Here is a 13,931-nt window from a genome sequence, read left to right as displayed (position 1 = left end):
CCTCTATAATGCAAATACTGGTCTGTTTGACAGTGGTGTATAAATCTCTTAAGCCAACTTCACTCTACTTAATTCTTTATCTGATTGCTCCTCTGACTGGATAAATTCCACTGCCCTGTCTTCAACTTCATTGATCTAGTATGTGGCTGACCCTTTTTATTGAATTTTTCAGTTAACTTATTGTTTTCTTCAGCTCTGAGATTTCTGTTTGGTAATCTCTTATATTTTCTATCTCTGTTGAAATTCTCACTTTGTTCATGTATTGCTTTCCCGATGAGATGAGCATGTTTATGACCATAATTTGAATTCTCTATCAGATAAATCACTCATCTCTGTTTCATTAAGATCTGTTTATGAGGCTTTATCTTGTTCTTTTGTTTGAAACATATTTCTTTGTTTCCTCATTTTCCTTCTCTGTGTTGGTTTCTGTGCATTAGAAAAATAGACACCTCTCCCAGTCTTAAAGGAGTAATATCATTTAGGAAATGAAACTTATTGTTCAGATGGGCCCTAGCTCATGATTATTCAAACAGCCTTCTTTGTTCTTAGTGGCTCCTCGTAGTTGAGGTTGTGCTACCATTTGTCAGTGTCTCAAAAGGGAGGATCCCAGGCAACATCTACATGCAGCGTAATTGGAAGTCAGATACTCAAGAAGCATTTTTAAAGTATGCATATGGGCCTCTTTCAGGGAAATCCTGGAATCAGGTGTTTCTATCTATGCCTCTGCACTAACCCTGAGGGGAACAGCCTATTAAGGACTGTTTCTTTGTTTGGTACAATCCTGTGGGATCCATGAATACAAGCCCCACTGGCCAAAAGAGCTGGGCTATCAGGGATATACCCTCAAAAAGGACCCACAAAATCCAGGATATCAGGCATGAGCACAATCCTTTCTAGTGACCTGGGGTAGCGCAGAGGGAAAGTACAGAGATAGTGCCTGCAGTCCTCCCCAGTCTCCAGAGAAGATAGCAGTCCACCCATAGGTGTGTGTTAAATTAGAAGGTTTACCTCAGACTGTAGCTTTTATAATATGTATATGGGCCTCTTTCTATAAAAGACTGGGAGTTGAGTGTTTCTGACTGCTCTCTGAATTAAGTCCTGGGTGATAGCCAGTTCAGAACAGTTTCTTTGTTTGCTATCATTTTGTGAATCTCACAGATATAAGCCCAGTTGGCTTTCAGAGATAGGTGTTTTGGGAGCCAATATCCCAGGAGGAAGTCTCAAAAGTTAAGGTGCTAGGTATTGGGTCCAAACCCTTCACAACTTGGGAGGAAGCTAGAAGTTGTGAGTTCCCTCCCAATCTATGTGACTGTGCCAGGGGTAGGGTTATTGGCAAGGCTGTATCTCCACATCTCCCATTTGTTTCAATGTAGAATTGTTCTTGTTTGAACAAGGTACAGGAGTCATTTGGCTAGTTTATGAATTTCTCTCACAGCATATTGCTCCATATGGAGCTATAGATTCGGTGTGTTCATGGGAGAAAATAAGTTCAAGAGCCTCCTATGTTACTATCTTGAACTAAAATCCCTCTTTCTCTCTCCATGAACAACTAAAAATTAGCACCTAGCCATGAACAAAAAGTACATCTGTGGGAGATGTGAGCTCTAGCACCACATGGCCAGGGCCAAGGAGGAATTATGCTCTCCTGTAGAGGATAACAGGTAACAAATCTCAGTATGTGCTGTGAATCTAGTGGAAGCTAGCAAACCAGCCTGACACTCTCAGCCACAGTCAGGGAAAACCTGGAGTGCTAGTTTGTGTGAACAACCACGGAAAAGGAAGATTTTGTTCAAGTCCAGCTTTCCTGAGGAAAAAGTTCAGATCTCCACTGGAGCAAAAAATAAATACAAGTTTGTATGCCCTTGGCAGTACCATCCTTTCCCCCAAGGCAACACAGTGCAGGTATGAACTAGCCAGTGGCAAACTATTCTGTGTGGCAAAAAGAAAGTGGTGAGTGAGTGCCCAGCTACTACAGCTGTGTGGAAAATAATGAAGAAACCCAGAAACCCATTTCTCTCCGGCAGTACTAAGTCCTAAGGTGGGACCTTCATTACTGGGAAGAGGGGGTGTAGACATCATGAAAGAAGTAGATAAGAATATCAAAGGGCATTAAAAGGATGTAATAGATCCCCCCATCTGACCAGCAGTCACCGCAACACCCTATGTGCCAAATCTACCCACCCTGTGATAGATCACTGTGCATTTTCTCAAGTCAGAGGCAAAAGTGAGCTCCAGTAAGAATGAATATGCTATGAAAAACTTCTATTCAAGAAAGGAACCACAACTTAAGCTGTAGCTCCACCTTCTTCTAAGAAACAAAACAGAACTTTCCAGGAGCCAGTCTGGTGAGTTGTAAGAACTAGTACACACAAACAAGCTTAACAATTTAGCCATGGAAAGAAGTCTGGTGTAGGCATGTCCAAACAAAGCTGAATAAGATACCAGCTATAGTAAAACCATTGAAAAATATCTCCCATCCAAAGATAGCTAGTAAAGATTTGAGGAGGTATCTGCTATTTCAAATACAAAAGCAGGAACATAAAACTCCAATGAACATGAGATGCAAGGAGTCATGTCATCATTAAAAAATAAAAATAATCCTCCAATAACCAACTCAAAGTCACAGAATTTTGCAATCCAGCTAATAAAGTACTCAAAATAGCTGTTTTGAGAGTGCCTGGGTGGTTCAGTCAGTTAAGCATCTCCCTTCTGCTCTGGTCTCAATTATCCTAGGAGTTTCGGGATCAAGCCCTGCTCAGCAGAGAATCTGTTTCTCCCTCTCCCTTTGCCCATCCCCCTGCACCTTTTCTCTTTCTCACACTCTCTCTCTCTCTCTCTCTCTCACAAAATAAATTAATAAATAAAATCTTTAAAAATAAAACACCAAAATAGCTGTTCTGAAGAAACTAAAGAGATACAGGAAAACACAAAAAGACAGTTCAATGAAATAAAAAAGAATACATGAACAAAGGGGGAAATTTCATAGACATAGAAATCATTAAAAATTACCAAGCAGAAAATATAGAGCTGCAGGATTCGATGAATAAAATGAAAAATATGCAACAGGAAGCATCCATAGTAGACAGAAACAGAAAGTAGAATCAGGGAACCTGAGTACAGGAACTATGAGATAACCCAGTCAGAGAACAAGAAAAAAAAAGAATAAAAGAGTGCAAAGAAAGCTTCTGGGAACCATGAAGCATATGGCTTTAGAATAATTGGAGTTAGAAAAAGAAAAGAGAGGAGAAGGAGACAGAAAGTCTATTTAAAGATACAATAGCTGAGAACTTCCTAAAGCTAGGAAGATACATGGACATCCAAGTTAATGAAACTAATAGACTGCTACATTATCTCATTGCAAAATGACCTTCTCCAAGGCATATTATAATGAAAGTGTCAAAAATTAGAAAGAGAGAATCCTAAAAGCAAGTGAGAAAAAAAAGCTTATAATCTGCAAAGGAACTCCCATTAGGTTATCAATGGATATCACAGCAGATATCCTTAGGCCAAGAGACAGTGGAATGATGTATAAGAAGTGTTGGGAAAATATACCAACTGAGAATCTCTTCCCAAATTATCCTACAGATAAGAAGGAGAAATAAAGACTCTCCCAGATAAGTAAAAGAGGGTATTAATCACCATTAGACCCTTCCAGCTAGAAATAATGAAAGGAGATTCTCAAGCTGAACTGAAAGGATGTAACACGAAAACATGAAAATAGACCACACACTGGTAGAGGTAAATATACAATCAGATTTAGAAGGCTATTTCTGCATAGGATAGAGTTTTAACCAATTAATTATAGTATAACTGTAGTACAAGTACTGTAGTTTGTGAACAAACACACAACATAGGAGCACCTGGGTTGCTCAGTCAGTTAAGTGTCTGCCTTCAGCTCAGGTCATGATCCAGGCATCTTGGGATTGAGCCTCATGTAGTTGTTGGGCTCCATGCTCAGCAAGGAGCCTGCTTCTCCCTCTCCCTCTGCTGCTCTCCTTGCTTATGTTCTCTCGTGCCCTCTCTGTGTCAAAATAAATAAATAAATCTTTAAACACACACATATCACATAAAAAGTAAACTGTGATATCAAAAATATAAAAGAATGAAGTAAAAGGATAGCTATTTTGTATGACACCAAAGTGAAATTGCTATCAGCTTAAAATGGATTTTTGGTCTATGTTTTATGTAAACCATGTGGTAACCACAAAGCAAAAACTTATATTAGGTTCACAGAAGAGAAAGGGGAATCAAAGCATACCATCAGGAAAAATAACCAATTCACAAAGTTAAGAGGAAACAGGAAAAACAAACAATTGAACAACAAAATAGCCAGAAATCAATTAATAAGTTTACATTAGTAAGATAACATATTATAAGTATCCTAAGTGTAAATACACTGAATTCACCAACCAAAGGCACAACTAAAGACAAACAAACAAACAAAAAACCCTAACTATACGCTGCCTAGAAGAAACTCACTTCAGCTTTAAAGACACACAAGCTAAAAGTGAGATGGAAAAAGTGGAAACTAAAAGAAAGCAGTGCAGCTATACTTATATCAAACAAAATAGACTTTCAGCCAAAAATGGGAATAATAGACAAAGAAGGTCATTAAATAATAATAAAGGGGTCAATTCATCAAGAAGACATAACAACCAAAAATATATGTATCCAATATCAGAGTGCCAATACAGATTAAAGAAATATTAACAGATCTGAAGGGAAAAACAGACAGCAATACAATAATAGTAGGAGACTTCAGTACCCCACTATCAGCAATAGATGGATCATCCCAACAGAAAATCTACATGAAAATGTTGGACAAAACCAAACACCAGACCAGATGTCGCTAATAGACATTTATAGAACATTCTATCCAATGGCAACAAAATACATTCTTCTTAGGTGCATACTAAAAATTCTTCAGAATAAATCATATGATAGGACACAAACCAAGTCTCAACAAATTCAAGAAGACTGAAATCATGCCAAGTATCTTTCCCAACCACATTGTTATGAAACTAGAAATCAACAAAAGGAAAGCTGGAAAATTGACAAGCATGTGAAAACTAAACAACACATTCCTAAACAACCAAAGGGTCAAAGAAGAAATCAAAAGAGGAATAAAAAAATATCTTAAGACCAATGGAAATGGCAACACAATACAGGAAAACCTATGGGATACTACAAAAGCAGTTCTAAAAGGGAAGTTTACAAGGATAACTACATATACTAAGCAAATATAAAGATTTCGAATAAACAACCTAACTTTTTACCTTATGGAATGAGGAAAAGTACAAGCATAGCCAAAGTTATTAGAAGAAAGTAAATAACAAAGATCAGGGCGGAAATAAATGGAAAAAAGATCAGAAAAGTAATGGAAAAAAATCAACAAAACTAAAAGCTGTTTTTTAACAGGAAAACAAAGTGACAAATCTTTAGCTAGACTAAGAAAAAAAGAGAAGACTAACCCTAACCCTAAACCTCATTTTATGATGCTAGCATTACCCTGACACCAAAGAGAGATAAAGATACTACATGAAAATTACAGAAACATACCTGATCAACATAGATGCAAAAATTCACAATAAAATATCAGCAAGTCTAAATCAACAACACATTAAAGGATCATACACCATGATTAAGTGAATATTATCCCTGAGATGCAAGGTTAGTACAACAAACACAAAATCATAAATGTGATGCACCATATTCATGTAATAAAAGATAAAAGTATCATCTCAGTGGATGCAGAAAAAGCATTTGAAAAAGTACATCCTTTGAGGAACCTCCACACAGTTTTCCAGAGTGGCTGTACCAGTTCACATTCCCACCAACAGTGTAAGAGGGTTCCCTTTTCTCCGCATCCTCTCCAACATTTGTGGTTTCCTGCCTTGTTAATTTTCCCCATTCTCACTGGTGTGAGGTGGTATCTCATTGTGGTTTTGATTTGTATTTCCCTGATGGCAAGTGATGCAGAGCATTTTCTCATGTGCATGTTGGCCATGTCGATGTCTTCCTCTGTGAGATCTCTGTCCACGTCTTTTGCCCATTTCATGATTGGATTGTTTGTTTCTTTGGTGTTGAGTTTCATAAGTTCTTTAAGATCTTGGAAACTAGCCCTTTATCTGATAGGTCATTTGCAAATATCTTCTCCCATTCTGTAGGTTGTCTTTTAGTTTTGTTGACTGTATCCTTTGCTGTGCAAAAGCTTCTTATCTTGATGAAGTCCCAATAGTTCATTTTTGCTTTTGTTTCTTTTGCCTTCGTGGATGTATCTTGCAAGAAGTTGCTGTGGCCAAGTTCAAAAAGGGTGTTGCCAGTGTTCTCCTCTAGGATTTTGATGGAATCTTGTCTCACATTTAGATCTTTCATCCATTTTAAGTTTATCTTTGTGTATGGTGAAAGAGAGTGGTCTAGTTTCATTTTTCTGCATGTGGATGTCCAATTTTCCCAGCACCATTTATTGAAGAGACTGTCTTTCTTCCAATGGATAGTCTTTCCTCCTTTATCGAATATTAGTTGACCATAAAGTTAAAAATAGACCTGCCCTACGACCCAGCAATTGCACTGTTGGGGATTCACCCCAAAGATACAGATGCAATGAAACGCCGGGACACCTGCACCCCGATGTTTATAGCAGCAATGTCCACAATAGCCAAACTGTGGAAGGAGCCTCGGTGTCCATAGAAAGATGAATGGATAAAGAAGATGTGGTTTATGTACACAATGGAATATTATTCAGCCATTAGAAATGACAAATACCCACCATTTGCTTCGACGTGGATGGAACTGGAGGGTATTATGCTGAGTGAAGTAAGTCAATCGGAGAAGGACAAACATTATATGGTCTCATTCATTTGGGGAATATAAATAATAGTGAAAGGGAATATAAGGGAAGGGAGAAGAAGTGTGTGGGAAATATCAGAAAGGGAGACAGAACATACAGACTCCTAACTCTGGGAAACTAACTAGGGGTGGTGGAAGGGGAGGAGGGCGGGTGTGGTGAATGGGTGACTTGCACTGAGGGGGGCACTTGATGGGATGAGCACTGGGTGTTATTCTGTAAGTTGGCAAATTGAACACCAATAAAAATAAAATTATATTAAAAAAATAAAAAAAGAAAAAGTACATCCTTTCTTAATTAAAATTGTAAACAAATTGGGTATAAAAGAACTGAACTTAACATAAGAAAGGCCATAAATGAGAAACCCACAACTAACTTTATACTAAACAATGAAAGGCTAAAACCTTTTCGTCTAAGATCAAGAGCAAGACACGACAATCCATTCTCACCACTCTAATTCAACATAGTACTGAAAGTTCTAGCTAGAGCAATTAGGCAAGATAAGAAATAAAAGGCATCTACATCAGAAAGGAAAAAGAAAAATTATCATTACCACGGATTATTATATATCCCTATATCCAGAAAGTCCTAGAGATTCAACCTAAAATCTGTTGGAACTAATCAACAAATTCAGTAAAGCTGCAGTGTATAAAATCAACATACAGAAACTGGCTGCATTTCTATATACTAACAAGGAAACACCTGAAAAAGAAGTAAAAAAATAGTATGCCATTCACAGTAATATTAAAAACAATAAAAATACTTGAGAATAAATTTAAAGGAAGTAAAAGATCTGCACTATTAAAACTACAACATATTTTTTAATTCATTGAGTGGTATTTTTTATGCATTTATTTTTTATTGTGGCCGAGTTTCAATTTGCCAACATATAGAATAACACCCAGTGCTCATCCCATCAAGTGTAAAACTACAACATATTGATGAAATTAAAGAAGATACACACACACACAAAAGACATCCCGTGTTCATGGTTCAAAATTAATATTCTTCAAATGTTCATACCATCCAAAGCCATCTATAGACTGAAGACAATCTCTATCAAAATTCCAATGACATTTTTTACCAGAATAAAAACAATCCTAAAATTTGCATGAAACTTCAAAAGACCTAAGCCAAAGCAATCTTGAGAAAGAACAAAAGTGATGGCATCATACTCTTGATTTCAAACTATACTACAAAGCTATAGTATGGGTCTGACATAAAAATAGACACATAGACCAACAGAACAGGGTCCAGAAATAAATTCCCACCTATACATCACTAATATTTAACAGGGAACCAAAAATATTCAATGGGGAAAGAATAGTCTCTTTAATAAATGGCTTTAGAAAAACTGGATAACCATATGCATAATAATGAAATCAGACCACTATCTTTCATCACTCACAAAAACTAACTCTAAATGGATTAAAGACAGGAACATTATATCTGAAACCATAAAACTCCTAGAAGAAAAAATAGGGAGCAAGCACCTTAACCTTGGTCTTGAAAATAATAATTTGTATCTCACATCAGCAGCACAAGCAACAAAAGCAAAAATCAACAAGTGGAACTATATCAAATCAAAAAGCTTCTACACCGCAAAAGAAATAATCAACAAAATCAATCAACCTACAGAACAGGAGAAAATATCTGTAAACCATATACTGAAAAATATTTGCCAACCATGTATCAGATAAGGGGTTAATATCATACACATATGGGGAGAATCATATAACTCAAAAGCAAAACAATCTGATTTAAAAATGAGTGGAAGAACTTAATATAGATATTTTTCCTAGAAGACACTTAAATGGCCAACAGGTGCATGAAAAGGTACCCAACATCACTAATCATCAGGGAAATGTAAATCAAAAGCACAATGAGATATCAACTCACACATGTTAGAATGGTTATCATCAAGACAAGAGATAACAAGTGGTGGCGAGCATGTGGAATAAAGGGAATACTGGGTGATATGCTATATGTTGGCAAATTGAACTCCAAAAAAGAAAATTTAAAAAAATAATAAAAATAAAAATCAGAGAATACAATAAATTAAGATAAATAAAATGAGTCTCTTTGATGCAGCATAAAAAAATTTTAAAAATAAAGGAAATATTTGTACACTATTGGTGGAAACATAAATTCATTCAGCCACTATTTAAATCAATATTAACGTTCCTCAATAAATTAAAGAACTACTATATGATCCACCAATCTCACTTGTGTGTATACATTCAACAGAAATAAAAACAGGATACCAAAAAGATAATCTATGCAACCATGTTTATTGCAGCATTATTCATAATAGACACGATACAGGAATGAAAAAGAATGATAACGATGACATGGTATTTACACACAATACAGTGGAATATTATTCAACTATGAAAGTAAGGAAATCTTGATTTGAGACAACACGGATGGACCCTGAGGGCATTATGGCAAGAGAGATAAGCCAGACAAAGACAAATACTGCATGACATCACTAATAAGCAGAATCAAAAAGCCAATCTCATAGAAACAGAGTACAATTATGGCTAGCATGGCCTGGGGGACAAGGGAACTGGAGAAATGTTTTTTGAAAGGGTACTATCTTGTAACTAAAAGATGAATAAATCTGGCAGCGTGATGACTATAATCAATAATACTGGATTACATACCTCACAGAGGTGCTTCTCCTACTGAAGCCCTTATGGTTCCCTAGAAAGACTTCTCATACATTCTTACACATTTTTAAAGAACAGTGCTCCAAAGAACATGCCTATGCCTGCATGGGGGGAGGAGGGCGCATATCCTTTATTCATACTGCACTACTTCCTTGGCATGGGATAAGCCCTCACATTCTCTTAGAGGTTCAGTGATTCCCCATCTCTCAATCCTGTCCATCTGTAAACTTGTGAAAAATCTGGGAAAGTTTCAAATGCCTCTTCATTTATAGTCCTTAATTAAATGGAATAATTATATGACTTCGAATGGAGATTCCCCCCCCAAAAAAATATTAAAAACCCAAAGAATCTCCAAGGATAATATGTAATTGTAATCACATCCATCGTTTTACATCAGTTGGTTCAATTCTGAGCACTCTGGCATTACAGCAGTCAATACCGATACACACTGTACTCCACTTTTCAAACAGATCACAAGAACCAAAAGTTTTATATTCTATTTTAGACAGAGAAAACTGGCCAAAGTTAAAAATCCTGCCTATTGTACTATTTATTTCCTCTCTGGCCCTTTGAGGCTTCCTAGAAATATCAGCATTAGAATAACTCTAATTCACTCCATAAATTATATCACCCCATATAAAACCATAAATCTCTAGGACATAAAATGTTGAACACAAACAAACAAAAAGTATGCCAGCTTTCCATATTTGTTCTTAGTCTATAATATTTAATATTCACTAACTCTATTATTACAATGAATTCTCAGACACACGTATCCTCACACCAAACATGAACAGATGCTTGAAATACTAGAAATGATTTAATAGTGTGAAATGCTGGCTACATCAGGATAAATTTTCTTGATTTAATGGGAGAGAGAGGTTTGAGTCCCACAATGTAAGAAATAGCTATTGGCTGGGATATGGATTTTCAACATCACTCCCATCAGAAATCTCCACTGAACACTAGAAGCGAGAAATGAAGTCATCAGACTCATAAGTAAATGGTACTGAAGGAAAAACATTCTTCATTCCATTCTCCTATGGTTCAAATCACCTCCTGCTTCCTTAGATTACAGTTGGTGGAGACTGGAAAGTGACCAAACTTATTAGATGACTAGGCTGGAAAGAGGCCTTCAACAAACATTAGCTATCTCAGACTGCTGTTGCCAAGCCAATTGTATAGCTTTGTTTCTGTTCAAAGGCATATCCCCCCTATTTATTCCCATTATGGTCAGAAATCCAAAACAAACATTGATCACCCTCATGTCTGGATTATGCTGCATCAAAATATTTGGGAGGCAAGTTCTCTACACTCCTGGGGGCATCTGCCAGGTATTGCTTCTTTACAATCAGAGGTCTGAGATAAACAGGCCTCAATCTCTAAAGCCAAAAGAAGCAAAGGGTTTCTAAACCTTACTGTTTAAAAATACCTGCAGATTGTTAATAAATGATGAGGCCACTCTTCATGTAGGGTGAAAGTATGAACCTCTAGGACCTAAAGATATTGTGTTTGTATGGAATCAAGTCAGCTGCAAGTCCATTTGGCATATTATCTGTTACAAATTAAACTATCTTTATCCAAAGGCAGTGTGAATTTTGTTAGAATCCATTCATGTGCACATTATTAAGGGATAAGATTTCGAGAGGACAACTCTGGACAGGACCTCAGCAATACCATCTCTTCTTTTGTAACCTCTTCAAGGCATCTTTGATTTCCTTGTTCCTCAGACTGTAAATCAAGGGATTCAACATGGGAATAACCACAGTGTAGAATACTGATGCAAATCTGTCAAAGCTGGAGGAACCACCAGAGCTGGAACTCAAATAGACAAAGATACTTGAGGTATAGAAGAGAGAAACTGCTGTCAGATGAGAAGCACAGGTGTTGAAAGCTTTGGATCTGCCTTTAGCTGAAGTGATTTTCATGATGGAGATGACAATAAAGCCATAAGATATCATAATAATAAAGGCATTTATTATCCCAAAGATCATTGCTAGTATAGCAAGCAACAGTTGTACAAAGAAGGTGTCAGTGCAGGACAGGATTAATAGTTGGGGCATGTCACAGAAGAAGTGGTTGATGACATTCGGCCCACAGAAATGAAGCTGAAACATGGCACACAACTGGGATATAGAAGCAGAGAGTGCAGCCAGATAGGATCCCAGCACCATCTGAATACAGAGCGTGGGTGACATGACTGATGAATAAAGAAGTGGATTACAAATGGCAGTGTATCGGTCATAAGCCATGGCTGTCATGAGACAAGACTCACTCAGTCCCATGGTTGAAAAGACAAAGTACTGAACGGCACAACCCACAAAGGTGATGGTTTGCTGCTCTTGGAAAAAGTTGGAGAGCATCTTGGGAGCTGTAGAGGTCACATAGCAGACATCTATGAAGGACAGATTACTGAGGAAGAAGTACATGGGCGTGTGGAGGTGAGAGTCCATCCTTATTAAGATGATGAGGCCCAGGTTCCAAGTCAGAGTCAAAATGTAAATCAGCAGGAATACAGCAAAGAGCACTGCTAGGATTCTGGGGAAATCAGAGAATCCCAAAAGGATGAAATAAGTGATCTCTGTAGTATTGCCTCCTCCAGTCATTGCTTGGTGCTTCTAAAATCAGAAAAGAGAGAAGAGAAGGCACTGCTGACCCAGGTGAAATGACAGCATTACAATCCCATATGTGCCATAGTTTCCCTCCATGGAGTGTGGGGAAAGAAGCAATGCCTCACTGACCTGATGAAAAGATCCAGTTTTTCATCTCAAATTGTCAAGAAGTGACTTTTTAGTGCCTTGTGTTCTCACCTATTTCATGAAGTCTCATGAAAATTAAAGAGATATTTTCAAATTTGACTGAGAACTAAAACAACACAAAGGCTACAATTATTACAGAGATCATTAAATGTTTTTTAAAAACATCTGATAATTCATTATGTAACTGTTGTTTTATAAAAAGCATAAGTGGCATCACTCCAGATTAAAACTGAAATAGCCTTTCAAGATGGTCATCTAGATAAATTTTTTTAAGGTTTTATTTATTTATTCACAAGAGACCCTGAGAGAGGGGCAGAAATATAGGCAGAGGGAGAAGCAGGCATCCCATGGGGAGTCCGATGTGGGACTCAATCCCAGGACCCCGGGATCCCACCCTGAGCCAAACGCAGATGCTCAACTACTGAGCCACTCAGGCATCCTCATCGAGATAAATTTTTTAAATTTCTTCTTTTATCCTTAAGAAAAGTTATTGACCCTATTTGTAATAATTTCTCAAACTGTTATATGAATGTAGTTAATATATCTTCTAACTGGCCTGGGAAACTATATCATAACTTATGACAGCATATGTGCCCAATAAAGTTATGGAACAAGTCTTCTCACAGAAGTCTTCATACTAAATATACCAATGCAAGGGTAGGATAGCTCACTATTGACCCCAACATTTTTTAAATTTTAGGGTACTTTACTACTTGAGAAACAGCATAGTACTGTTAAAGGATCAGACTTTGGAGTTTTGTCTGATGCCCTCTCACTTTATGAAATTGTCCCAGTAGCTTAAAAACATTAAGACTGATTTACTCAAATAAAGTGAGAACATTAAGAGCTCCTGGACTGTAAGATTACTAGAATGGTTACAAGAAAATTCATGGGGATGATCAGCACACAACTCTGTACACAGTAATTGTCCACTAGGGGTTGGCTATTATTATCATGGATTGCTTACAGATAACCATGAATGACAGCGGTACCCATGGTTAGGAATGTCACCAGTTGCAGGGGTTAATTTGAGGAATTTCCTGAGACATCATTGACCTTATAGACAATGAGGAATCATTACCTCTAGGCAGATGTAGATTCAGACCTCATGTAGAAGCAAATCAAACCACTCAGGGCCATGAAGACATAAACCACATAAACAATGTTCTGTTTAGTTTGCTTGAATTTGAGTATACTTGCTTGACAACCAGCATCAAACCATGATGACCTTGATGCAAAGAAAAAGTAAATAATTTCAATTACCAAGTACTACATAGGTATGGTTCATCACATAATTATCTTCTAAATTAGATGGTTTCTATGCCTAGAAGCAACAATATCATTAATCAATCACTATTTCTGTTTTGTATTATTCTGTTATCTCCCAGTCAGCTGGATTGTAAAGCCCTGATGCCACTTTTTATGTGTCACCACCACCACCTTGCACCAATGATGCTATACACAGACATGGTCTAGTGAAGAGGTTTCACTAATTAATGAAAACATCTTGTATACAAATATTTGTGTTGCCAAATAAATAAATGTTGAACAAATGTTCTTTTACCCACTTTTGGATGCAAATCTAAAATGATCTTATTTGAATTACAGTTTTATGAACTTGGAAATCTTTCTGTTGACTCCTAAGTGTTGCCA

At 37.0% G+C, this 13,931-nt stretch overlaps 1 protein-coding gene across 1 annotated transcript; it reads right to left on the bottom strand.

Annotated features, from left to right (window-relative positions):
- Positions 1–11,186: 11,186 nt before the first annotated feature.
- Positions 11,187–12,131, bottom strand: LOC112663728 (olfactory receptor 5AN1). Its single transcript, XM_025452795.3, has one exon. The coding sequence runs from the start codon at positions 12,123–12,125 to the stop codon at positions 11,187–11,189; it is 939 nt and encodes a 312-aa protein (XP_025308580.3). The 5' UTR covers positions 12,126–12,131.
- Between the last annotated feature and the right edge of the window lie 1,800 nt (positions 12,132–13,931).

This window comes from Canis lupus, chromosome 18 (assembly GCF_003254725.2).
Source record: "Canis lupus dingo isolate Sandy chromosome 18, ASM325472v2, whole genome shotgun sequence".
Lineage (NCBI taxonomy): Eukaryota > Metazoa > Chordata > Mammalia > Carnivora > Canidae > Canis > Canis lupus.
The sequence above is the reverse complement of the archived record's forward strand: the minus strand, read 5'-3'. Positions and strand labels throughout refer to the sequence as shown.

Bases quoted from the DNA above. Each gene is read 5' to 3' on its own strand.
- LOC112663728 (XM_025452795.3), bottom strand. From the start codon at position 12,125: ATGACTGGAGGAGGCAATACTACAGAGATCACTTATTTCATCCTTTTG.